Here is a 25487-nt window from a genome sequence, read left to right on the forward strand (position 1 = left end):
AATACAAATGAATAACCCCTCTAGCCACTCTTCTAGAATTTACAAGTTTTTTTTTTTTTACTGTATAAAAATATGTCACCTGCTCTAGTCAGGTTATAAATACAATCTGTGAATTTTTTTAAAGTCTCATGTCCAAGTAAAAAAAAAATACATTAAATAGCAAAAAATAAATAAATATATTAACTAATAAATATATCCAATAGCAGAAAGATATTACAAAAATCTTATACAAGTATGGTCTCAATTAAGATTGGGGATGCATAAAGACAATCATGCAAGGAAGCAAGTAATGCATAAATAAGATACACTGTGACCAGCACTAGACTAGTACAGTAAAGAGATGGTGGTTTGGGGTCGTGCCTCCTCTGCAGGTATTGAAGACTGGAGCTCTTGACCTCGAATACTCTTAGCAGCATCATCACTTTCCTCCTATTCTGTCTCCTCCATCCATTGCAGAAGAATGTCTAGTTCCCCCAAAGCCTTCACAACTGCTGCGTGAGGTTCCAGCTGAAAGAGACACACACCCATGTTGTTAGCAACTCATGAGACAGCATTTGCTCCAGGGTTACTTCTCTCTTTTATGGATAGGTCTGCTGACAATTGTGAGCAGAGCATTCTTTTCAAGATGAAGCACTTAAAGAAGTTACAGAATCTCAAGATATCACACAAGGAAGGGAAATCATTGAGTTCATCACCCTGGTCTTATGTACAGAAACTGAGGTGCAAGGGGGTAGCAGAAGTAAAACTGCTACTTAAGACTCTTGAATCACAGAGATCAAAATAATCAAGCAATTTTCTTTAAGAAACGTGTGTGTGTGTGTGTGCGCGCGTGCCTGTGTGTGTGTGTAGGGGTTGCCTACGGTGCACACATCAGTTGAACAGATATTGATTGTGCCAATCACCTAGCTGATGGTTAGGGATGAAAAGGTGAATGGCACAATCCCTATCCACAGTTGAGTGAGGAGACTGGCAAAAACAGGCAACTAAAATGTAGTGTGGTGAATAAAGGGATGAAATTCCTACAAGATGATGTGGGAGGCATCTAACTCTGAGAGAAGGAGCCAGCACCTTCCTGAAAGTGATGCCCAGGCTGAGTCTTTAAAGGATGAGTAGGATTTAGTCAGTGAGGAGTGAAATCCAGGCCTTCCTGGCAGACATGAGAAGGTGTGAAGGTGAGAAATTGAATGGCATGGGTGTGTGTGTGAAATTGTGAGTGTTTTCAAAGGTACATACAAGTGTGTGAACATTGTAAAACTATTGCCTCTGGTTTGTGCAGCTAAAAGATCCAGATGTCACCGTAGTGACTTGATGGAATCATGGCCATTCCCTTTCCATTTCCAGAGCATCACCCAGAGAGGGTACTCCTCTAGAGCCTGGGTGGGTGTCCCCTGGGTTAAAGCAAGGGCTGGTCCTCATGATTTCAGAGGGCTATGAACCTGAAGGCTACAGGATGTCTAACAGTGGATAACCATCCCACCTACCTATGATCTCAGTTCTTAAAACACACCCATCCCAATCAATGCCAAAGTCGCATATACCTTTTCAAAGTGACTCAGAATCTGGCTGTATTTCTTCATTGCTTCCTCCCCACAATGGCATGTCATGTGGGCATGCTGAAAAGGACCCAAAGAATAATAGATTATATTACAGATTCTGATTTTTTGCCATTGACATGAAGCAGGTAGAAATTCTACTCTTTCACCCACAACCCTGAGGATGCTTATTCCTATAGAAAAGCTCTTTCAGACCTCACATTTGGAATCATGAAGTTCATCATCAGCTAGGAGAGGAAGCCACCTTTTAGGCTCAAATATGGAACTCATCACTTCTTTTTTAGAAATAGGCAGGCAGTACTGAAGGCATTTGCCATCCCCGTACCCCATCTGGCCTCCCCACAACCCCCAGCTGTAGTCTAGGAGCTCTATCCCAGAGCTCTTTGAGCCCCCATGAGAAAAAAAAAAAAAAGAATTGAATTCCTAGGTCCTATTCAGACTATATTCTGAGGTCAAGCTCAATGGTCTACTAATTGACTGCCTAGACAGAGGATGCACTAATATACTGTAGGATACCTCACCTACAGAAAAAGTATAATTTCAAAGACAACAGAGTTATCATTAATATCAAATAGTTAGCATCTTATAGTTCTTTAGATTTTGCAAAGTACTTTTTGCCTAGAGCATATACCGAAAGTCAATAAAACTGAGTTCTTATTACCTAGTCACATGTCTCAACACAGATTATTAGAACTTTTGGACTCAGTTTCTCCATCCATTAAATGGAGGTAGGAAAGAGAGTTTAGTTGCTAAGCCATTGAAGCTGTGTGCTGAGATGCATCCTGTCACCCAAGACCCACACTCACACAGAGCCGGAGGTCCTTCTTGATGGTAAGAAAGGAATTGGCAAGGCTGCTGATCTTCCGGAGAGTATAATGGTCAGGGGTCTGGTAGTTTTTAAATACCCTGTCCAGATAGAGTCTTAGCAAATGGCGCAGGAGGCAGCATCGATTCGCAGGCTGCAAAAAGCACAGGTATATTGGTGAGGGGAAAGGGGAGAGCAGAGACAAGACCAGGGTGATGGAGATGCTCCCACTCCACTCCTCCTCCCAGAGTTTGTCTGGGCCAAGCGCATACCTTTGTGTCTTGCAAAGACTCAGTCCTCCTTAAGATTCTGATGTCAATGTTTCCATCTTTGGCTTGCTAAACAGAAGAAGACAAAACAAGCAAGGATGAGTCAGTGCCTGCTGCCAGGGTCTTCAATATCAAGACTTCTCATCCACTCCCTGCCAAGAACTAGTGGGAGGTGTCCTTTCCCAAAACATTTTACATATTTGAACTACAGTTATTTCTTTGGAATACATCCCCCGGGTAAGGAATCCCCAGCCTGCCTCTTTTTATCATTACACTGCCAGGACTGCCAGGAAAGAGAAACGGACAAGGAAGGAAGAGAAAAGGCTTTCAGGAGAGGTAGATACCCGCTTACGTACCACACTGCCCCGTATCTCAGAAAATCCATTTCGTATTTCCTGAAGGTTTGTGGCGATCACACAGCTTCCCAAATTGAGTGTCTTCAGTCCAGTGGAAGGAGTCCATAGGAGATAAAACGCAGCAGAGAGAAGGCTGAAGGCAAGACTAGAGGCTTTCATCTTAGGCCTGAAATCTGGAGACCACAGGAGCTAGGAATTCAAAGAAGAGAAAATGACTTACTGATTTTCCCCTCCTCCAAGTGTCCACGGGGTGAGGGGTGGGAGGTCAGGGGAAGAGAACAGCCTTATCTGGCCTCAGACAGTGTGGCCCATCCACGCAACTTCCTAAGAAAAACTGCCGAGCCTCCCGTGAAGAGAAGATTTTAGGTCTGAGTTCAGAGTCTGAGTGCGAGTTGGTGCCACAGGTCGTGGCTCCTTTATTCTGTCCCCATCCTGGCTCTGCCGTTAGTGCCCAGCAGGTAAGGCCTGGAACAGCAGGCACTTGCAGTGAATAGATAGAGAATGACATTTCAGGGGAAATATCAAAACTTGTTTTGGGGAATTGACGCATATAGCCTCCCCTTCCAGAAAGCCAACGTAGCTCACCCTTCTGGTCCCCTCAGACCCACAGGGGAACTGGGGAGAAATCGAATCTCACAGAAGCTGTGGCTGCGCCATCGAAAACACCTAGGGGGAAATTGTCTGGATTTTATGGCCACCCACAGGGCAGAGAAACTGAGCTCTGTTTGGCATTTGTCTGAGATCAGATAGGTTATTTGAGGGTAACAGATTCGCTTAAGCCCCAGAGGCAAATAGAAAGTCAATGATTTCATAACAAGCCTACTGCCAGGGAAAGGCAAGACGTGATGGGCAATCACCCAGATTCCACCTAACACTCAAGTGTCTGGGACTCCACAGCGCCCTCTGCAGGAGGACTGTAGTCAGGCACTCCTGGGTGGATTCGAGAGTACACCCTTTCCTGGCCCTGCAACTCAGGTCCTAGACCAAGCAAATGGTCCCAAAAGTCAGAGAAGAAAGGCAATGACGGAACTCATTTATTCTTCGGCGAGGCTCCTCAGTAAGAGAGCAGGTTAGGGTGTTTGCTGAGTTTTAAGATAAAATAATAATGGGCTGAGGTTAGGGTAAAACAATTGAGGCACTCATTTTGGGTGCAAAATTTAAGGGAGCACTAAAAAACCTCAGTCATCAAGATAAAAATATTTTAATGCAATATCAAAATGAATTAAAAAGCTTATGACAAAATATCAAAATTTTATATAAAGACAAAATTCGACAGTGCCATGCTGAGCCATATTGAAGCAAAAGGAAAAATTTGTACCGCTATTCACATGTTTTCATGTTTCATTCTTAATGGTTAACTTTGTTTCTCAAAAGCATATGATGAAAATATTATTGATGAGTTTCCTTCCCTTAAAACCAGGACAGTAAAATTATAATAAATTTTGTTTGGGGCAGAAATAAAATATTTAAACTTAAAGTCATGAGTCGTAATAAACCTACTTTTTAATTTTTCAATTTTCTCAAATACTTTAATATTTTTGAAAGAAATAACATACATAAAATTTGTAAAGACATATATATACACACACATCATATATATATATATATATATATATATATATATATATATATGCACACATCCATATATATATGGCTGGCTCCATAGCTTGGCACAGCACTGATAATCATTATCACTTACTGAATTTTTCCTATATGCCAGGCAATATGCTAGACATTTTTTACATTTGTGACCACTCGAGATACTGTCAAATGTAGGAAAAGGAAAAAAGCAAACCAAACCCAAAAGAATCAAAGAGGACTCTGAGTTTGGAGACAAGAGAACTGGGTCCAAATAAATCCTTGCTTTACTAGTTTCCATTGATGTGGGTCATTCCAGTTTACCCAGGACTGAGGTTGGGGGGCAGGGGATGGTTCCTGAAATACGAAAATTTCAGTTTTAAAACTGGAAAAACCACAGGTAAACTGGAATGAGTTGGCCACCCTACCTCTATGTGACCTTGGACAAGTCAACTCACCTCTGAGTTTAATTTTCTTAACCCCAAAATGGTGATAATTAAACTTAACCCAGCAATTGTTTTGATTTTAAATCGATTATTTAAATACAATAATCTATGATTTATATACTTAGCACAGAGCAAGTGATCAATTCATCTTAAGTAGAGATTGATGTTAGTTGTCCTGAACTAACAATTTGATGAGCATTTAATGAGCACCCGCTGTCTTGAATGTTGTGCTAGGTACTGAAGTACAAAGATAAACATGATGATTATTTGTCCTCAAAGAGATTTTGTCCTCGTGGAAAAGGGTCCTTTAGATGTGACCTTGAACATACCTGGGTAAATGATTAGGAGAAGTAGGTGATCCTCAGAACAACGTGAGCAGTGTCAGTAGAGGGTAAGATCTCTTACCTGAGCTCAGGAAGGGCTGCTGCCTCTGGTCTCCTAGGAGCCTGTTTCAAGTTGAAAGGCTTCCAATTATTTATATCTGTATATACATGTCACATGAAGGAAGTGAGCTCAGGCAGGTGAGGGCTGGAACTCCCTTGGAATTTCTCTGGTGGCATTGTTCTTCCTCAAGCACTACAGCAGCTTAATTGCAGGACGGATTACCCCAACACCTTCCTCCTGGAAGAGGCACTGCCTGAAGGGATTACTGGTTGTAGCTGTGGATAAAGGATGTGCCTCCTTCTGGCTCCACCTTCCTGCTTGATAAAATGATGGATAGAGAAGATCTGAGTTACTGAACAGGAAGAGAATTCTGGGGGATTCTCCTGCTCTCTCCTCTAAACCCAGTTCCCCTTAACCAAGTTTCTCCGCAACTCCAGACACTGTGGGCTCATTCCTGCTGTTTTTCCTCAGCCCTTGCTATCCCCACCATTGCTCTCCAACATGGCCACCCTTCCCTCTAGTCATCATTAAAGACAAAACCCAAATCCTTTATTCCTGAACAACTCTGGGCTATACCAATCCCTCCCTTCTCTGACTTCCAATAGCAGATTTTTCTTTGGCGGTGAAAGCATCTAATGTTGTCCTCTGTTTCATGGAACTTGGTCTTTTCTCCCTAATAACACTGGAAAATTTTTTTAGGCTGGGACTAGTCCATCATGTAGGACCATGCTCCCGTACAAAATTAAATTCAAAGAACCTGGGATGAATTACAGACAACGCTTTGGAAATCATAAAGATGGTAGAGACTATCATATGTTCTTTATCAACTTATTAAAAATTAAATATCTAAAATTCTGAAGTCTTATATTTGAGTCCAAAGACTCCACATTACAGTATGACTTTGGCATATGATTGTGTCTTTCTGGATCTCAGTTTACAACTCTGTAAAATGAGATAAACAGACTAAACAGTGTGTAAGGTCTTTTCCTGTTCTGACATTCAATGACTCTTTGTGTTTCTACCTTTTGGATCAGAATGTTCTTTTCAACATCTTTTGATATCTTCTTAAAGTTTCCCAAAAATAAAGACCATGGCTTTTTATTGTAATGCTTGATAAATGTTGAAAATATGTACAAATGTCTAATCTAAATATCTCTTAAACTATTTAAGCTCATGCCTATTTTTCCATCATTGGTGCCAAGTCAACCATTTCTCATGATCATATATAAGTGTGATTAAAGTAAAATCGGGAGATGTGGTCTGATGAGAATAGTTGAAATCAAGATTTTCAGTAAATCTAGGCTTGTATAAGCCAGTCATGTCAGTCAATTCCTTTTCATTAACCAAGAAGAACCCAATTGCATTGTTTTAAGTTACCTGTAATGATTAATTAAACTTAGTATTCACACACAATCCCAAATCTATTTTTTTTTTTTTTTGAGACAGGTCTCACTCTGTTGCCCAGGCTGGAGTACAGTGGTGCGATCTTGGCTCACTGCAAGCTCCACGTGCCAGGTTCATGCCATTCTCCTCCCTCAGCCTCCCGAGTAGCTGGGACTACAGGTGCCCACCACCCCGCCTGGCTAATTTTTTTTGTATTTTTAGTAGAGATGGGGTTTCACCATGTCAGCCAGGATGGTCTCAATCTCCTGACCTCGTGATCCACCCATCTTGGCCTCCCAATTCTATTTTAATAATCAAGTCTCCCCTTTTCCTATCTCAAAATACTTTATCCTTTTTTTTTGAGTTGTTTTTAAGACAGGGCCCCTCTCTGTCTCCCTGCTGGAGTGCAGTGGGCACAATCACAGCTCACTGCAATTTCCTGGGCTCAAGTGGTCCCCCCATCTCAGCCTCCCGAGTACTTGGGACTATGGTGCGTGCCACCATATTTGGCTAATTTTTTTGTATATTTTGTAGAGATGGGGGTTTCACCATGTTGCTCAGGCTGGTCTCAAACTCTTGGGCTCAAACAATACACCCTCCTCAGCCTCCCAAATTGTTGAGATTACAGGTATGATCCCACACCCAGTTCAAAATATTTTATTTTTTTAAAATTCACTTACCACATTCCACATCACATTCTGTACAGATACCAACTTACCTCATCTCCTCTGCAAAACTTCCCCTGCCCCACCCTAATCTGTCTCTTCACCCCCATTTCCCAAGGCAGAACTGATTCCTCCCACCTTTTCACCTTAACTTTGCCTTGTATATTGCTTTTTGTATTTATCACAGTCAACTACAATTTTTTAGTTGCATGTCTCTATCTCTCACAAACCTGAGAGCTCCTTGTTCATCTTCTTGGTCCCAGCACCCAAAGGCTCCTAGCAGGTGCTCAGTGAACATTTGATGACTATGGAATGAATATATTGATTTGTCACTGTTCCTTCTTTCTGCTATGTTCTAAAGCCTGAGCTCTATGATTTAACTTATGAGGGGACCCTGAGGCTCCCCTGACACACATCTTCTCCAGTAAGTCCTGGAGGGCCCACAGATTTTTTCAAATAAGGAATTCTACCTCAATGGCAAGAATTTCCTTATCTGATGATAGACTATTCCTCCTGGACTGTTAGAGCAAGAAGTGATTTTTAAGTACAAGTCTAATTCCTTCATTGTATACATGGGGAAACCATAGTTCAGAGAGGTGAAGTAACTTGCCCAAGGTCATTCAACTGGTAAAAGGCAGACCCCAAAGTTGTATTCAGTAAGTGTTCATTCCAGTACATGACACTCTTAACGCATGAGAAACTCCTATAGTAAATAGCTTTTCTTAAAAATGAGACTGAGAAGGAAGCTTTTCCTATCTCATAATTCTGGTAGAAGAAATGAGTCTTCAGTGGAAACAATGTAGAGGGTATTAGCACTGAAGATCACACAGGACTGAGAGCCAGGAGACCCAATCCTAATATTCACTTTTTCACCAACTTTCAGGGTGAACTTGGGTGACCCAAGTCTAGTTTTCACACCTTTCGGGCATTCAATTTCATTAATAAAATGGAGATAACACCTACATCGTCTGTCTGCCTCACCCAGGAGTTATATATATATATGCATATTTATATAAACCTATAAACACATAAGATCATTTTTATCATCCTTGTGTCTGATAGATCTTAAAAGCCATTCTTTCAATAAATATTTATTAAATGCCTACTATGTGCAAGACACTGTGCTGAATGCTGTGAGGATTACAGAGATGCCCCGGGCAGGTCTCTGGCCACTACCTGCCTACAACCTTGTTGGAGGATAAGACGTACGTTTGCAGAACCAACATCAATACTGCTGAGCACGCAGAAAGTTAAGTGCCAAGGGGCACAGAGGAGGGCACTATCACATAGGAGAGCTTGAGATAAGCCTTGAAGGGTAGGCAGAATTTAAATGAGCAGAGATGCTAGGGAGGGATAGAGAGGAGGGCGAAGTTGAACAAAAGACACTCAAAACAGAAATGAGAGGACAGAAAAACCCACAAGGTACTTGAGGACTGGCAAATAGATTTGTTTGGCTGGAGCTCGGTTTCATGGGGAGAAGCCGTGGAGAATCAAACTGGAAATATGGCTATAATATCAGTGACCAAGAATACCATACCAAAGAATATGAATTTGATCTGGGAGTCTAGAAACTGAAGTTCTAGCTCTAGCTTTACCTTCACTTCATTGTGTGGTCTTGGTAAAATAACTTCCTTTCCTTATCTGTAAATTATAGGAAAATAAATGAAATGATTTATTAAGCCCCTTTCTACTTGGCTTTCTTAATTCTGTAATTCTTGACTTTTCCCCCTTAAGGCCATAGGGACACTGAAGACTCTTATAGTGGGGGAGAGATGTGGGAATAGCTGCCCATGAACCATGGGGTCTTCAAGGGCAGCAAGTGCTTGGCACCTTGCTAGTGCTCCAGTGGAACAGATGGGGGATGCAACTGTGTTAGAGAAGCCAGGGGTACATTTCATGGGCACATCTAGCCAGCTTGAGAAAGTGAGGTTCCAAACCCGGGAGTCAGGCTATAATCGGTGCCAGTGGCATTGTAAAGGTAAGCCGTGCAGAAGGAAGAGAAGGAGAATCCCTTCCTAGGAAACAAACTCAGCTTCCTAATCAGGCCATTTTTGGGCAGGAAACAATTTTCTAGAGAGCAAGAAGAAAATCCAGCCACTCCTTTTTTTTCCAAAGCAAGATCTGAGTTTGCAGTGCAGGGTTTTCCCTGTCTAGGACGTCACAGTTGCTGACATCTGAGCTTCCTGCCCAGTTGCATCACTTTGCAGGGAAGCACATGGGCCTTCGGTTCTGCTAGAGGAAAAACCTCAGTTCAAAAGGTGGGCAGGTGAAGGCCCTTGCCACTGGCTGGTAGTGCTGGGAGCTTTGCCCCACTTGCAGTTCCAGCTACCTTCCTGGGAGACAGCAGGGTGGGATAGGCGGGGTAGCTGACTATCAGAAGCGTACATTTTCGCTTCCTTGTCCTCAAAGCTGCCAGCATGAGTGACATCATTTCCCTTTCCTGCGTTTTTTCATCATGCTCTGTTTAACCAGCTCAACTTGTTTCCAGGCTTTCTCCTGAGACTTCTTCTGACATAGCTGGATCCCCAAAGTTGGTTAATTCCTCCTGCCCCGTGCCTGCAGAGCAAGAGACACTGGGCATTTATTTCCTCCTCTGGAATTGGAGTTGGTAAAAAAATCCAGACAAGGACTTGACTTAACAGTTTCTTCACCTGAGAGAGTAGGGATGTACCAGTTCTTTCCCTTTTATTTTATTTTATTAATTTATTTTTTGAGACCGAGTCTCACTCTGTCACCTAGGCTGGAATGCAGTGGCGTGATCTCTGCTCACTGCAACCTCCACCTCTTGGGCTTAAGCAATTCTCATGACTCAGCCTCCCAAGTAGCTGGGATTACAGGTGCACGCCACCATGCCTGGCTAATTTTTGTGTTTTTAGTAGAGACAAGGTTTGACCATGTTGCCCAGGCTGGTCTCAAACTCCTAGGCTCAAGCGATCCACCTGCCTCAGCCTCCCAAAGTCCTGGGATTACAGGCATGAGCCACCACACCCAGCCAGTTCTTTTCCTTTTAATTTCACAAACAAGCACAGAGAGTCTCCCATGTGTGAGCACTGAGCTGGATTGACCCAAGGGCTACCAAAGTGGAAAAGATGTGGTCTCTTGGGATCCCCCTCCATGGGACCTCATAGCATCATGAAGGCAACAGACCCTCTAATGCAGGAGTTCTTAACTTGGGAGAAGGTAGATAAGAAGACACTATGTCTTTTTTTTTTGCTAACCCCTAATTGAAATTCAGCATTTTCTTCAATTATAAGGATAAGCAACAAATACAAACCACAATAGTATTAGCAGTACCAATAACTTTGCCACTGATGGAAATCACAAATATTTTTGTATCACATTACAGTGGTTTCAGGTATCTCAAAATATCACTTATATTCATTACTACTTAGAAATGTCAGCAGTTTGTAGGCCTCACTGCTAGATCATGCATTAATGCATTAATAAAGAAGCACATATATATTACCTATTTGTCATTTCCACATTTTGATAGCTGTATTTTACTACTACCGGTTTCCTTTATAACTCTATTTCTTTTACTTTATGCATTTAGAAATATTATTCTGTGTTCATAAGCTTCACTGGCATGCCAAAGGAATCCATGGCACACAAAAGGTTAAGAGGCCGCTGTAATACCTGTGGGCATGGTGACCACAACTCCCCAGTTGTGACACACAGTCTGAGAAAAATGAGGAGACATAAAGGGGATGATGGGAAGGATTTTTGTTATCAGAACATTCCTAAAAAATTCAGAGTCTATGTTCATAATAGGCATTTGGGTGAGGAGAGGAGAAAGGCACTGAGATTCCTTCTGAGGGACAAGGAGGGTATCTGAGATTTCTTAGAGAAAGTCTGGTTTGAGCAAGGGTTAGTATGTCACAAACCCATTGACAGACTAATGGGTTTGTGAGCTTTGAGGATGGAGAATGTGGCAGGGTCAGAAGAACCCTTACTCCTTCCAGTAAGGAAAAATGGAACAAAATTCCTGAGGCCAGAGAGCACTTCTTCCTCCTGTACCTGAGGTATGGTGACCCGGGGATGCTGGGCGGGGTTCAGGAGCAGGTATTGAAGAAAGTTGAAAAAAACGGTGGAATTGCAATGTACTGTGAGCAAGAACTTGAGAAACTACACTCTGAGACGTTCTAAGAATCAGTGACCATTTTCCTTTGGTAACCCACTCAGAATCTAGACCAACATCATACATCATAATAGGTCAACTGACTTGCTTACTGATGTGTTTCCCTAATTTCAAATTCAAAGCACCTTTTTTTTTTAGAGAGACATATAGAGACAGGGTCTTGTTTTGTCATCCAGGCTGGAGTGCAGTGGTATAGTCATAGCTCACTGTAACCTCAAACTCCTGGGTTTAAGCAACTCTCACATCTTAGCCTCCTTAGTAGCTAGGACTACAGGCATTCACCACCATGCCTGGCTAATTTTTTATTTTTGTAGCTGTGGTGTCTCACTATTTTGCCCAGGCTGGTCTCAAACTCTGGCTTTCAAAGTACTTTTTCATTCACTGGTTTCCTGCAGAGAGACTGAGATTTCTACTATCCAACAATTTTCACATTACACACCATTTCTAGCCACCTAGTGGTATCAGAAAGACCCTGCCTGCACTCTGCCTCAGGGGTATCTCATCTAGACTTAACACCTTGCTGTTCTTGAGGGAGGTGTGAGGGACATTGTGGAGCCATTGAGGAGGTGAGGAAGAAGAGGTGAAGTCTTGAGTTCTTTCTCCCCACTCATAGGGCGGCTGGTCTGAAAAAGCTGAGAACCTCTGGCCCAAGTGAGAAGGTGCTGCTTCTGCCACTACCGACCTTGTCAGAACAGATGATGCCCTCTAGCCTGCAGGCTTGGGACTGCACCACTCCTAGGTGAGAAGGGCCCCAGTTAGCAAGACACCCAGAGCCCTGGCCAGCCAAGGAGTTGAGTGGAGACACTAGTCTTCAGGCTTCAGGATGTGAAGTTAAGGACCATAGGACAATAATCAGGGGTGAAAGAGAAATGAAAGGCAAGAAGGACAGACAGAAAACTGACTCCTTTGCCATGGAGCTAGAAACCAAGGACATGGAACAGAGGCAGAGGATCCAAGTGGAGGACAAAAGGAAGGCTGAGAAGTTCCGAAACCAATGACAAAGCCACAGGCTTCCTTTAAGTGGGCTCCGCCTTTGCTTCATGCATGTATTCATTCATTCAATGAACGTTTATATACTGAGTGCAGCCATTTACAAAGTAGCTGTACCCTCGGAAACTCGGAATCTGAGACAGGAAATGGATACTGAGGTATCTCTGACTTGTCAAGAACTGGAAAACCATTCTGGGTCCCAAGGAACACAACTAAGAGTGGAGGTAGAGAGGAAGGAGCAAGAGGAAGACTGCTTGCTGCCCTGGGGGAAGCGCTGCAGTTCTTGGGAAGTTAAGCCTGTGCTGGGGGTAGAGTTAAGATGCACTAGAAGGTGACCACAGGCTCTTTTGTTGTTTGTTTGTAGCACTTACTGTGTGCCAGGCACTATGGACTTCATGAAATACTAGTTCCTTTAATTCTCATGCAACCCCATGAAGTATGTGTGCTTATTCTCTTCATTTTCCAAATAAGGAAATTGAGGCACAGAGTGCTCTTACATAGTCTAGGGAAGTGATCAGCAGAGGCATCCAGACTGGAGTGTGCTGAGTCACACTTATCTCCTGATATGAAAGCTAGATTCTGAACCCACTCCCACTCCCATGATGGTCCTTCCATGGGACCTGGTTCTGGATCCAGCCTCATTTACAGCACTTGAATCTTCGCTGAAGGTGGTTCTGTGGCAGAGCTCTGAAACTGAACTAATTGAATGTCTTTCAGTAACAGAATGCGAAGTATATAGACGTCTCTAGAATGCTCTAGAGCAGGGGTCCCCAACCCCCAGACCATGGACCAGTACCAGTTGGTGGCCTGTTAGGAACCAGGCCACAGTAGGAGGTGAGCTGCAGGCCAGCGAGCATTACTTCCTGAGCTCTACCACCTGTCAGATCAGCGGTGGCATTAGATTCTCATAGGATGTGAACCCCAGTGAACTACGCATGTGAGGGATCTAACTCCTTATGAGAATCTAACTAATGCCTGATGATCTGAGGTGGAACAGTTTCATCCCAAAACCATCCGCCCTCCCCACCCTTGACCTGGTGGCAAAATTGTCTTCCACAAAACCAGTCACTGGTGCCAAAAAGGTTGGAGACCGCTGCTCTAGAGAATGCTCTATCTTGGGCCGAGTGCTGTGGCTCACACCTGTAATCCCAGCACTTTGAGGTGCCAAGGCAGGCAGATCACCTGAGGTCAGAAGGAGTTCGAGACCAGCCTGGCCAACATGGTGAAACCCCATCTCTACTAAAAAAATACAAAAATTAGCCAGGTGTAGTGGTGCACACCTGTAATCCCAGCTACTCGGGAGGCTGAGGCAGGAGAATCGCTTGAACCTGGGAGGCGGAGCTTGCAGTGAGCCAAGATCACACCACTGCACTCCAGCCTGGTCCAGAGAGTGAGACTCCATTTCAAAAAAAAAAAAAAAAAAAAGAACACTCTATCTCTGGAATGCCTTATCTCACCTGCTACTTAAGAAACAAAAACAAAACAAAAAAACCAATGTAACTTGAGCTCATAGCAACTTTTTAAGAATTTATCCTCTCCCAAAGTCCTTGGCCAAATGTGACATGGTGACTCCTTCTGTGGACCTACATCCAGGAATAATTGCTTAGCCCTGCCACCCACAGTCAGGCATTGCTCATGGCTGCATGGGGAGTATTGAGTGCATCTTATGAGCTAACGGTTGTTCTAGGCATGACAATCAGTGCTGAACAAAGCAGGGGTCTGGATAGAGTCAAGGGAAGAGTCCTACACTGATGAGTACTGTGACAGAGGAAGAACAGAGCACTGGACCAGCCTGCGGGAGGGGTACCTGAGTAGCAGAGAGAACCAGGAAGGCTACCTGGAGCCTGGTTGGCCATGCAGAAACTACAAGAGCCATTGCCAGGACACGGCAGACAGCCATCTGGAGATGCAGACCTAGAGGAAAGTACAGCTGCTCTGGGCCAGAGTCTCTTGCCTTCATACTTGCTAGTTTTAAATAAATAAATAAATGTACAAGTAAAACTCTCCTAAAACAACACTGTTACATGGGAAATAAAATCGGAAAGTTGAGAATCATTAAATAGGACAATCAACATTTATTAAAATTTTTAATCTTTTTGAGTACACAGCAGGTGTATATATTTATGGGGCGCATGAGATGCCTCGATACAGGCATACAATGTGTGACAACCACACCATAAAAATTGGGGCATCCGTCCCCTCAAGCACTTATCTCCCATGTTACAAACAGTCCAGTTATACTCTTCTAGTTATTCTAAAATGTACAAACAAATTACTATTGACTATAGTCACCTTGTTGGGTCATCAAACACCAGGTCCCATTCATTCTATTTTTTTTTTTTTTTTACCCATTAACCATCCCCCCTTCCCCCCAAACCCCCTACTACTCTTCTCAGCCTCTGGCAACCATCCTTCTACTCTCTATCTCCATGGGTTCAATTGTTTTGATTTTTCAGTCACACAAATAAGTGAGAACATGTGATATTTGTCTTTCTGTGCCTGGCTTATTTCACTTAACATAATGATCTCCAGTTGCATTCATGTTGTTGCAAATGACTGAACCTCATTCTTTTTTATGGCTGAATAGTATTCCACTGTGTTTATGTACCACATTTTCTTTATCCATTCATCTGTTTACAGACACTTAGGTTATTTTCCAGATCTTGGCTATTGTGAACAGAGCTACAGCAAACATGGGAGTGCAGACATCTCTTCAATACAATGTTTCCATTCCTTTGAGTACATACCCAGCAGTGGGATTGCTGGATTGTATGGTAGCTCTATTTTTAGTTTTGTGAGGAACCTCCAAACTGTTCTCTGTAGTGGTTGTACTAATTTACATTCCCACTAACAGTGTACGAGGGTTCACTTTTCTCCATATCTTTGCCAGCATTTATTATTGCCTGTCTTTTAGATATAAGGCTTTTTAACTGGAGTGACATGATATCTCGTTGTAGTTTTGATTTGCATTTCTCTGATGATCAGAAACGTTGAGCACTTTTTCATATGCTTGTTTGCCATTTGTATGTCTTCTTTAGAGAAATGTCTATTCAAATCTTTTGCCCATGTTTTGATTGGGTTATTAGATGTTTTCCTAGAGAATTATTTGAGCTCCTTATATATTCTGAGTATTAATCCCTCATCATATGGGTAGTTTTAAAATATTTTCTCTCATTCTGTTGATTGCCTTTTCACTTTGTTGATTGTATTCTTTGCTGTACAGAAAAACTTGATGTGATCCCATTCATCTATGTTTGCTTTGGTTACCTGGGCTTGTGAAATATTGCTCAAGAAATTTTTGCCTGGGCCAATATCCTGGAGAGTTTCCCTAATGTTTTCTTGTAGTAGTTTCATGGTTTGGGGTCTTAGATTTAAGTCTTTAATCCATTTTGATTTGAATTTTGTACATGGTGAAAGGTAGGGGTCTCATTTCATTCTTCTGCATATGGATATCCAGTTTTCCAAGCACCATTTATTGAAGAGACTGTCTTTTTCCCAGTGTATGTTCTTGGCACCTTTGTCAAAAATGAGTTCACTGTAAGTGTGTAGATTTGTTTCTGGGTTCTCTATTCTGTTCCATTGGTGTATATGTCTGTTTTTATGCCAGTACCATGCTGTTTTGGTTACTATAGCTCTGAAATATAATTTAAAGTCAGATAATATGATTCCTCCAGTTTTGTTCTTTTTGCTTAGGATAGCTTTGACTATTCAGGGTCTTTTGTGGTTCCATATAAATTTTAGGATAGTTTTTCTATTTCTATGAAGAATGTCTGTATTTTGATAGGGATTCCATTGAATCTGTAGATTGCTTTGGGTAGTGTGGACATTTTAACAATATTGGTTCTTCCAATCCATGAACATGGAATATCTTTCCATTTTTTGGGGTCCTCATCAATTTCTTTTATCAGTGTTTTATCATCGTCATTAGAGAGACTTTCCACCTCTTCTGTTAATCCCTAGGTATTTAATTTTATTTGTGCCTAGTGTAAATGAGATTACTTTCTTGATGTATTTTTCAGATTGTTCACTGCTGGCATAGAGAAATGCAACTGATTTTTGTATGTTAATTTTGTATCCTGCCACTTTACTGAATGTGTTTATCAGTTCTAATAGTTTTTGGTTGAGTCTTTAGGTTTTTCCAAATATAAGATTATGTCATGTGTAAACAAGAATAATTTGACTTTTTCTTTTCCAATTTGGATGCCCTTTATTTCCTTCTTTTGCCTGAATGCTCTAGCTAGCACTTCAAGTACTACATTTAATAACAGTGGTGAAAGTGGACATCCTCATGGTGTTCCATATCTTAGGGGAAAGGCTTTCAGTTTTTCCTTGTTCAGTATGATACTCGCTGTGAGTATGTCCTATAAGGCTTTTATTATGTTGAAGTATGTTCCTTCTATATCCAGTTTTTTGGGGATTTTTATGAAGGGATGTTAAATTTTACCAAATGCTTTTTCAGCATCAATTGAAATAATCACATGGTTTTTATCCTTCATTCTGTTGATATGATGTATCACATGGATTCATTTGCATATGTTGAAACATCCTTGCATGCCAGGGATAAACCCCACTTGGTCATGATGAATGATCTCAATGTATTGTGAAATTCGGTTTGCCAGTATTTTGTTGAGGATTTTTGCATCAATAGTTATCAGAGATATTGGCCTGTAGTTTTCTTTTTTTGAGAGGTCTTTGCCTGGTTTTGTCTTTAGTGGTTCATAGTAACCACTAATGATCCTTTGAATTTCTGTGGTTCAGGAGCATATTGTTTAATTTCCATGTATCTGTATAATTTCCAAAATTCCTCTTGCTATTGGTTTCTAGTTTTATTCCACTGTGGTCAGAGAAGATGCTTGATATTTCCTTTTTTTTAAAATGTTTCGACTTGTTTTGTGACCTAACATATGGTCTATCCTTGAGAATGAGCCAATGATAATACTGGCCTCGTAGAATGAGTTTGGAAATATTCCCTCTTCCTCTATTTTTCAGAATAGTTTGAGTAGGATTGGTACTAGTTCTTTAAATGCTTGTAGAATTCAGCAGTGAAGCCATCGGGTCCCAGGCTTTTTTTTCCACTGGGAGACTTTTTATTACAGCTTTAATCTTGTTACTTGTTATTGGTCTGTTCAGGTTTTGGATTTCTTCAAAAGCTTGATAGGTTGTATGTGTCTTCAAGCTTGATAGGTTGCATGTGTCTAGGAATTTTTTCATTTTTTCATTTCTTCTAGATTTTCCAATTTGTTGGCATATAGTTGCTCATAGTAACCCACTAATGATCCTTTGAATTTCTGTGGTATCAGTTGTAATGTCTCCTTTTTCATCTCTGATTTTATTTATTTGAATCTTTTTTCCTAGTTAGTCTGGCTAAAGGTTTGTCCACTTTGTTTAACTTTTCAAAAAACCAACTTTTTGTTTCGTTGATCTTTTGTATTGTTTTCTTCATTTCAATTTCTTTTATTTCTGCTCTGATTTTATTATTTCTTTTCTTCCACTAATTTTGGATTAGGTTTGCTCTTACTTCTCAAGTTGTTTAAGATGTATTGTTAGGTTATTTAGTTGACATTTGTCTTCTTTTTTCATGTAGGCACTTATAGCTATAAACTTACTTTTTAGTACTGCTTTTCCTGTATCCCGTAGGTTTTGGCATCTTGTGTTTCTGTTATCATTTGCTTCAAGAAATTTTTCAATTTCCTTCTTCATTTACCTGCTGGTTATTCAGGAGCATATTGTTTAATTTCCATGTATTTGTATAATTTCCAAAATTCCTCTTGTTGTTCGTTTCTAGTTTTATTCCATTGTGGTCAGAGAAGATGCTTGGTATCTCAAATTTTTTAAAATGTTTTGACTTGTTTTATGACCTAACATGTGGTCTATCCTTGAGAATGAGCCATGTGCCTCATGAGGAAAAGAATGTGTGTTCTGCAGCAGTTGGATGAAATGTTCTGTAAATATCTATTAGGTTCTTTTGGTCTATAGTGCAGATTAAGTTTCTTTGTGGATTTTCTGTCTGGAAGATCTTTTCAGTGCTGAAAGTGGGCTGTTGAAGTCTCCAGCTTTTATTGTATCAGGGTCTATCTCTCTTTTGTTCTAATATTTGCTTTATATATCTGGGTGCTCCAGTATCAAGTTCATATGTATTTATAATTGTTATATCCTCTTGCTGAATTGACCCATTTTCATTATGTAGTGACCTTCTTTGTCTCTTCTTACAGCTTTTGTCTTGAAATCTATTTTGTCTGATTTAACTGTAGCCACTCCTGCTCTTTTTTGGTTTCCATTTGCGTGGAATATGTTTGTCCATCCCTTTATTTTCACTCTGTGTGTCTTAATAGATGAAATATGTTTCTTGTAGGCAGTAGATCGTTGGGTCTTTTTTAAAAAATCCATTCAGTCACTCTATGTCTTTTGATTGGAGCATTTAGTCCATTTACATTCAATGTTATTATTGATAAGTAAGGACTTACTCCTGCCATTTTGTGCTTTGTTTTCTGGCTGGTTTGTGACCTTCCCTTTCTTCTGTCTTTCCTTCCTGTCTTCCTTTTAGTGAAAGCGATTTTCTCTGGTGATAGAATTTAGTTTCTTGCTTTTCATTTTTGTGCCTGTGTGTATCCATTGTATGTTTTTTTGGTTTGAGGTTACCATGAGGCTTGCAAATACTATTTTATAGTCCATTAATTTAACTTGATAACAACTTAACACTGTTTGCATAAACAAGGAAACAAAAAGCAAGCAAAAAAAAAAACTAATAAAGACTCTATGCCTTAACTTTGTTCCCACACTTTTTAACTTTTTGTTGTTACTATTTATATCTTATTATACTGTCTGCGTCTCGAAAACTTGTTCCACTCCTCAAGTGGAAGTTACTATTTTTCATAATTTTTCATTGTTTAGTCTTTCTACTTAAGATAAAAGTAGTTTACATACCACAGTTACAGTGTTATAATATTCTGTATTTTTCTGTGCACTTACTATTACCAGTGAGTTTTGTACTTTCAAATGATTCCTTACTGCTTATTAACATCCTTTTCTTTCTGATTAAAGCACTCCCTTTAACATCTCTTGCAGGACAGATCTGGTGTTGATGAAATCCCTCAGCTTTTGTTTGTCTTGGAAAGTCCTTATTTCTTTTTCATGTGTGAAGGCTATTTTCACTAGATCTGATATTCTACAGTAAAAGTTTTTTCCTTCAGCACTTTAAATAGGTCATGATGCCACTCTCTCTTGGCCTACAAGGTTTCCACTGAAAAGTCTGCTGCCAGATATATTGAAGCTATGGTGTATATTGTTTCTTTTTTCTTCCTGCTTTTAGGATCCTTTCTTTATCTTTGACTTTTGGGAGTTTGATTATTAAATGCCTTGAGGTAGTCTCCTTTGAGTTAAATTTGCTTGGTGTTCTATAAACTTCTTGTACTTCAATATTAATATCTTTCTCTGGGCTTGAGAAGTTCTCTGTTATTATTCCTTTCAATAAATTTTCTACCCCTACCCCTGTACTTCCTCTTTAAGGCCAATAACTCTTAGATTTGCCCTTTTGAAGTTATTTTCTAGATCCTGTAGGCATGCTTCATTGTTTTTTATTACTTTTTCTTTTGTCTCCTCTTGCTGTATATTTTCAAATAGCCTGTCTTCTGCTTGCTGAATTCTGCTATTAAAAAACTCTGATGTGGCCGGGTGCGGTGGCTCACGCCTGTAATCCCAGCACTTTGGGAGGCCGAGGCGGGCAGATCACGAGGTCAGGAGGTTGAGACCATCCTGGCTAACATGGTGAAACCCCGTCTCTACTAAAAATACAAAAACAAAATTAGCAGGAAGCGGTGGCAGGTGCCTGTAGTCCCAGCTACTGGGGAGGCTGAGGTGGGAGAATGGCGTGAACCTGGGAGGCGGAGCTTGCAGTGAGCCGAGATCGCCCACTGCACTCCAGCCTGGGCAACAGAGTGAGACTCTGTCAAAAAAAAAAAAAAAAAAAAAAAACCAAAAACGAAAAACAAACTCTGACGTATTCTTCAGTATGCCAATTGCATTTTTCAGCTCCAGAATTTCTGCTTTATTTTTCTCATTATTTCAATCTCTTTGTTAAATTTATCTGATAGAATTCTGAATTCCTTCTCTGTGTGATCTTGAATTTCTTTGGGTTTTCTCAACGCAGCTATTTTGAATTCTCTCCCTGAAAGGTCACATATCTCTGTTTCTCCAGGATTGGTTGGTCCCTGGTGCCTTATTTATTTCACTAGGTGAGGTAATATTTTCCTAGATTATCTTGATGCTTGTAGATGTTTCTCTGTGTCTAGGCATTTAGCTATTAATTGTAAGAGTTAGGTATTGTAATCTTCACAGTCTGGGCTTGTTTGTACCCGTCCTTCTTAGGAAGGCTTTCCAGATGTTCAAAAGGACTTGAGTGTTGTGATCTAAGCTCTATCTGCTTTAGGGGGCACCCCAAGCCCAGTAACACTGTGATTCTTGCAGACTTGTAGAGGTACCACCTTGACAATCTTGGACAAGATCCAGAAGAATTCTCTGGATTACCAGGCAAAGATTCCTGTTTTCTTCCCTTACTTTCTCCCAAACAGTCTATCTCTCTGTTTTGAGACACCTGGAGCTCAGGGTGGAGTGACACAAGCACCCCTGTGGCCACCAAGGACTGTGCTGGGTCAGACCTGAAGCCACCACAGCACTGGGTCTCACCCAAGGCCTTCTGTAACCATTGCCTAGCTACTGCCTGTGTTTGCTCAAGGCCCTGGGACCCTACAATCAGCAGGTAGCAAAGCCAGCCAGGCCTGTGTCATTCTTATCAGGGTGACAAGTTCCCCCAGGCCCCCAGAGGTGCTATCTGGGAGTCAGAGACTAGAGTCTTCTTATCAGGGTGACAAGTTCCCCCAGGCCCCCAGAGGCGCTATCTAGGAGTCAGAGACTAGAGTAAAAAACCTCAGGAGTCTACCCTGTGTTCTGTTCTTTATTGTACTGCACCTGAGCTGGCACTCAAATCACAAGATATAGACTTTCCCACTCTTTCTACCGCTTTCCAAAGGCAGGAGAGCCTCATCGGATGGCTACCGCCACTTCAGGCCCACAGAGAGTACTGCCACACTACTGCCAGTGTTCCCAAGGGCTCTTCAGTCAGCTTGCGGTGAATTCTTCTAGGCCTGAGACTCACCGTTCAGGGCTGTGGGCTCCACTGTTCCCCAGGGCAGGTTCAGAAATGCCATCCAAGAGCCAAGTCCTAGAATCAGGGACCCCAGGAGCTCAGTTGGTTCTGTATCCCATTGTGTCCAAGCTGGTACCTAAGGTGCAAAACAAAGTCCCCTTTACATTTCCCTCCACTTTTCCCAAGCAGAAGAAGTCTCACCCCATAGCTACCATAGTTAGGAATGTGCTGAGTCTCATGTGAAGCCAGCAAGTCTCAGAGTCTCACCCAAGGCCATCGACATAGTACCTGGATATCATTGCTGGTTATTCAGGGCCCAAGGGCTCTTCAGTTAGCCAGTGATGTATCCTTCCAAAACTGGGTTCTTCCCTTCTAGGCAACTGGTTCCCTTCTGGCCCAGGGGGTGCCTAGAAATGTCAAGTGGGAGCTAGGGCCTGGAAAGGGGGCCTCATGACTGACCAGTGCCCTATCCTTCTATGGTTGAGCTGGTACCCAAGATACAAGACAAAGTCCTCCCTACTCTTTTGTCTCCACTCCTCAAGTGGAAGGAAGGAGTCTCATTATTTTGAACTATGAGCTGTGCAGCCTGGGGTTAGAGGAGGGGTAATGCTGGTACCACTTTAGCTGCCTTGGTTGGTGTCTCAGTATATTGTGTGCATTCACACCCTAGTCTGCTGGCTCTGGGCCCAGTTCAACACTAGTACTTGCCTAGGAGTTGCAGTCCTTCTGGCCTAGACTGAATTTCCAGTTTATTTGGAACCCCAGAGCACTTTAGCCCACAGTGGTAAGGCTTGCAGAAACTCAAGTTCTGACTGCTGGGGTCAGTGACTCCCCTCTGGGTAGGGCTGGTTTAAATCTCCCTCGATGGGTGGCCATCAGGTGAATGTGTTCCAGTTTTGCTTTCTCCTGTAACAAGGACAGTACTTATTTCAATGCCTCACAATTGCTGTGCTCTCCCTCTCCCCAGCACACAAAACTGCTCTCTGCACCACACTGCCGCTGCTGGGGGATTGGGGACAGGGTGGCATCAGCGATTCGAGACTGTTTTTCCTACCTCTTCAGTGCCTTTTTCAGCAGTATGAAGTTTCAGCAGTATGAACATGTGTGGCTATTAACAATTTGCTCTGGAAGATGGAAGGAGGATAGAGCATCCCCACGAGGAGCCCAGGCCTCAGCTGGGCCGGGAACATTGCGTGACACACTCAGAAGTTGGCCTCTGCTCCTTTGCTCTGTGTATGTCCATAATTTCATGTGTAACTTCAAAAGCTTGTGGCTAGTTAGTCCAAGCCCCTTTTGGTGCATCTGGGTTTAGTTATCTGCATTGCTGGCATTCAACATAGTAACCTGGGCCCTAGGTTATACAGTCTTGTCCAGGATAAAATGAACTCCCCTAGCAGCAAAAGGAGAGGGCACCAAAGCCAGGAAGATGGGGCCTGGATTCATTTTCTGGATCTGCCATCCCAAAGCTTTGTGGACTTGGGCAAGCTCCCCCACCTCCCTGAGCCTGAGATGCCTTCACTGACCGTGTGAGGATAAGAACTCCAACCCCCTTGGCTTCCTCTGAGGCTTGAATGAGGTCCTATGTGTAAAGTACCTGTCATGGCCCTGGTGTGTGACATGGGTTCCCTCCTCTTGCACCTTAGCAGTGGAAGTGAGCTCCAGATTTTTCAAGGGTACCTACTAGGGGCTGACAGAGGACTCAGCATGGTTTGGGAGATAATGTTACTCTTAGGTTCTTAGCATGTATTTCTTAAGCACCAGCTCTGTGAAGAAACACACACAAACACACACGTACACACACACACACACACACACACACACACCCCACTATGCCAGACCTACTGCGAACTCAAAAAGCATTGGGACATATTCTTCAAGTCTGAAAAAAGAGAAAGGAAAAGTAGACGAGGAAAGGAAGCAAACAAGAGACCTAGGAGAGTTTTAAGCAAGATACTAGCCATTTCAGAAAGGATGAGCTCTTCTTCAATTATCTTCCTCCTGCTCCTCCTCCTCTCCTACTAGTACTTCTACCACCATTGATAATAACAATATTTCCTACAGGTGCAGGTCATTATGCCAGTAAATCACCTTCTCTTGTGGGCTTCTTGTCACATGAGCAAGATGCACAAGCCACAAACCATCATGATGGAGGGCTCAGGCTTTGGAGTAGGACACCCGGAGTTTGAATCTCTGTTCTACAACTAGAAACATGGCCTTAGGTGTATTGTCAAACCTCACTAATCTCCAGACAATTTTTTTTTTTTTTTGAGACAGAGTCTAGCTCTGTCACCCAGGCTGGAGTGCAGTGATGCAATCTAGGCTCACTGCAACCTCTGCCACCTGAGTTCAAGCAATTCTCTTGCCTCAGCCTCCCCAGTAGCTGGGATTATAGGCGCCCGCCACCATGCCTGGCTATTTTTTCTATTTTTAGTAGAGACGGAGTTTCACCGTGTTGACCTGGCTGGTCTCGAACTCCTGACCTAGTGATCCACCCACCTCGGCCTCCCAAAGTGCAGAGTTATTCACATTATAATTATAATCTTACCTTAGAGAACTATCGTGAGGAGTAAAGGAGGAGCCATAAGTTAAGTTCTCACCTTGGTGCCTGGCACATGATGAACTCAACATATGTACATTATTGTGGACATTATAGTTCATTCTGGAATGCGGCTGCCTGGAGTGGAAGCTCAGCTCTTCTACTTATGCGATGTGTGGCCTAGGGTAAGTTACTTAACCTCTCTGTGCCTAGTTTCCTTCTTAGGGTTTAATTATCCATACTGCTAACAATCAATGAGGTGGCCTTTTTCATTTTATTTCATTCTAAAAACCCTACAATAGGATTGTTGTGAGAATTAAATGAAATATATATATATATGTATTTATATTATATTACAAGAAGTATATTTCTTAGACTATTGGCTGGCATATAGGAAGCGCTATATACATGTTTGTGGTTATTCACATTTCTTGAATAAATAATCTAGGTGAATTGTGAATTTAACACCTACTAAGTGCCAGGCAGTGAACAAACTAAACCATCCCTACACTCATGAAGCTTACATTCATGTGGAGAAACAGCTAATGAACAAAATAGGATGCTAGATAAACAGGAAAGGGGTACAAAGGGTGCTGAAGGTGGAAGTGGAGGGTTATCCTCCAATAGGAGACCTTTGGAGTGAAGGTCTGAAAGACGTGGAGGTGCAAGCCATGCAGGTGTCCGGGGGAAGCACATCCCAGGGCAGTGATAAAAGATCAGAAATGCTATAACTGCCATCACCCAGCCTGCTCAGGGTGGGTGCCCATCCAAGGTCACTTTGGAGAGGTTAGGTCCTCAGCAAACAACCCTGCTCCCTAATAGCGTATGAATCCCATTAACGCATAATGTGTGGAGGGTTTGTTTTATTTTTTAACCCTACCTCAGTTTATGAGTGTGCATGTACACAAAGTGCATACACCGTATGGTGAGAACATGCCTGGTGTGTTTGAGAAACACAGAGCAAACAACTATGGCTGGGTCACAGTGAGCCCGGGGAAGGAGCAGGGACACAGTTAGGGAAAACAGCCAGGAGGGGTGTGTGTGCAGATATCAGAGTTGTCAAAGCCCCTCATAATGACTCCAGCTTTTAAATGATTATATAGAGGCAGTGTGATGGCTTAAGTCTGTAATGCCAGAACTTTGGGAGGCCGAGGAGGGAGGATTGATTGAGCTAGGAGTTTGAGACTACAGTGAGCTATGACCATGCCACTGTGCTCCAGCCTGGGTGACAAAGTGAGACCC

General features: G+C 42.1%; 1 protein-coding gene across 2 annotated transcripts; it reads right to left on the reverse strand.

Moving 5' to 3' along the window:
* Window positions 1-243: 243 nt before the first annotated feature.
* On the reverse strand, window positions 244-3149 carry IL20 (interleukin 20). Of its 2 annotated transcripts, XM_004028292.5 has the most exons (5): window positions 2984-3149; window positions 2631-2696; window positions 2360-2512; window positions 1539-1613; window positions 244-507 (listed from the first exon to the last, which is right to left on the reverse strand). In XM_004028292.5, exons 1-5 carry the CDS (start codon window positions 3140-3142, stop codon window positions 430-432), a joined length of 531 nt encoding a protein of 176 aa, XP_004028341.1. In that variant the 5' UTR covers window positions 3143-3149; the 3' UTR covers window positions 244-429. The 2 variants fall into 2 exon arrangements, with proteins under 2 accessions (XP_004028341.1, XP_063561498.1); XM_063705428.1 differs by lacking the exon at window positions 1539-1613.
* Window positions 3150-25487: the final 22338 nt, after the last annotated feature.

Source organism: Gorilla gorilla, chromosome 1 (assembly GCF_029281585.2).
Source record: "Gorilla gorilla gorilla isolate KB3781 chromosome 1, NHGRI_mGorGor1-v2.1_pri, whole genome shotgun sequence".
In the NCBI taxonomy this organism is placed as follows: Eukaryota; Metazoa; Chordata; class Mammalia; order Primates; family Hominidae; genus Gorilla; species Gorilla gorilla.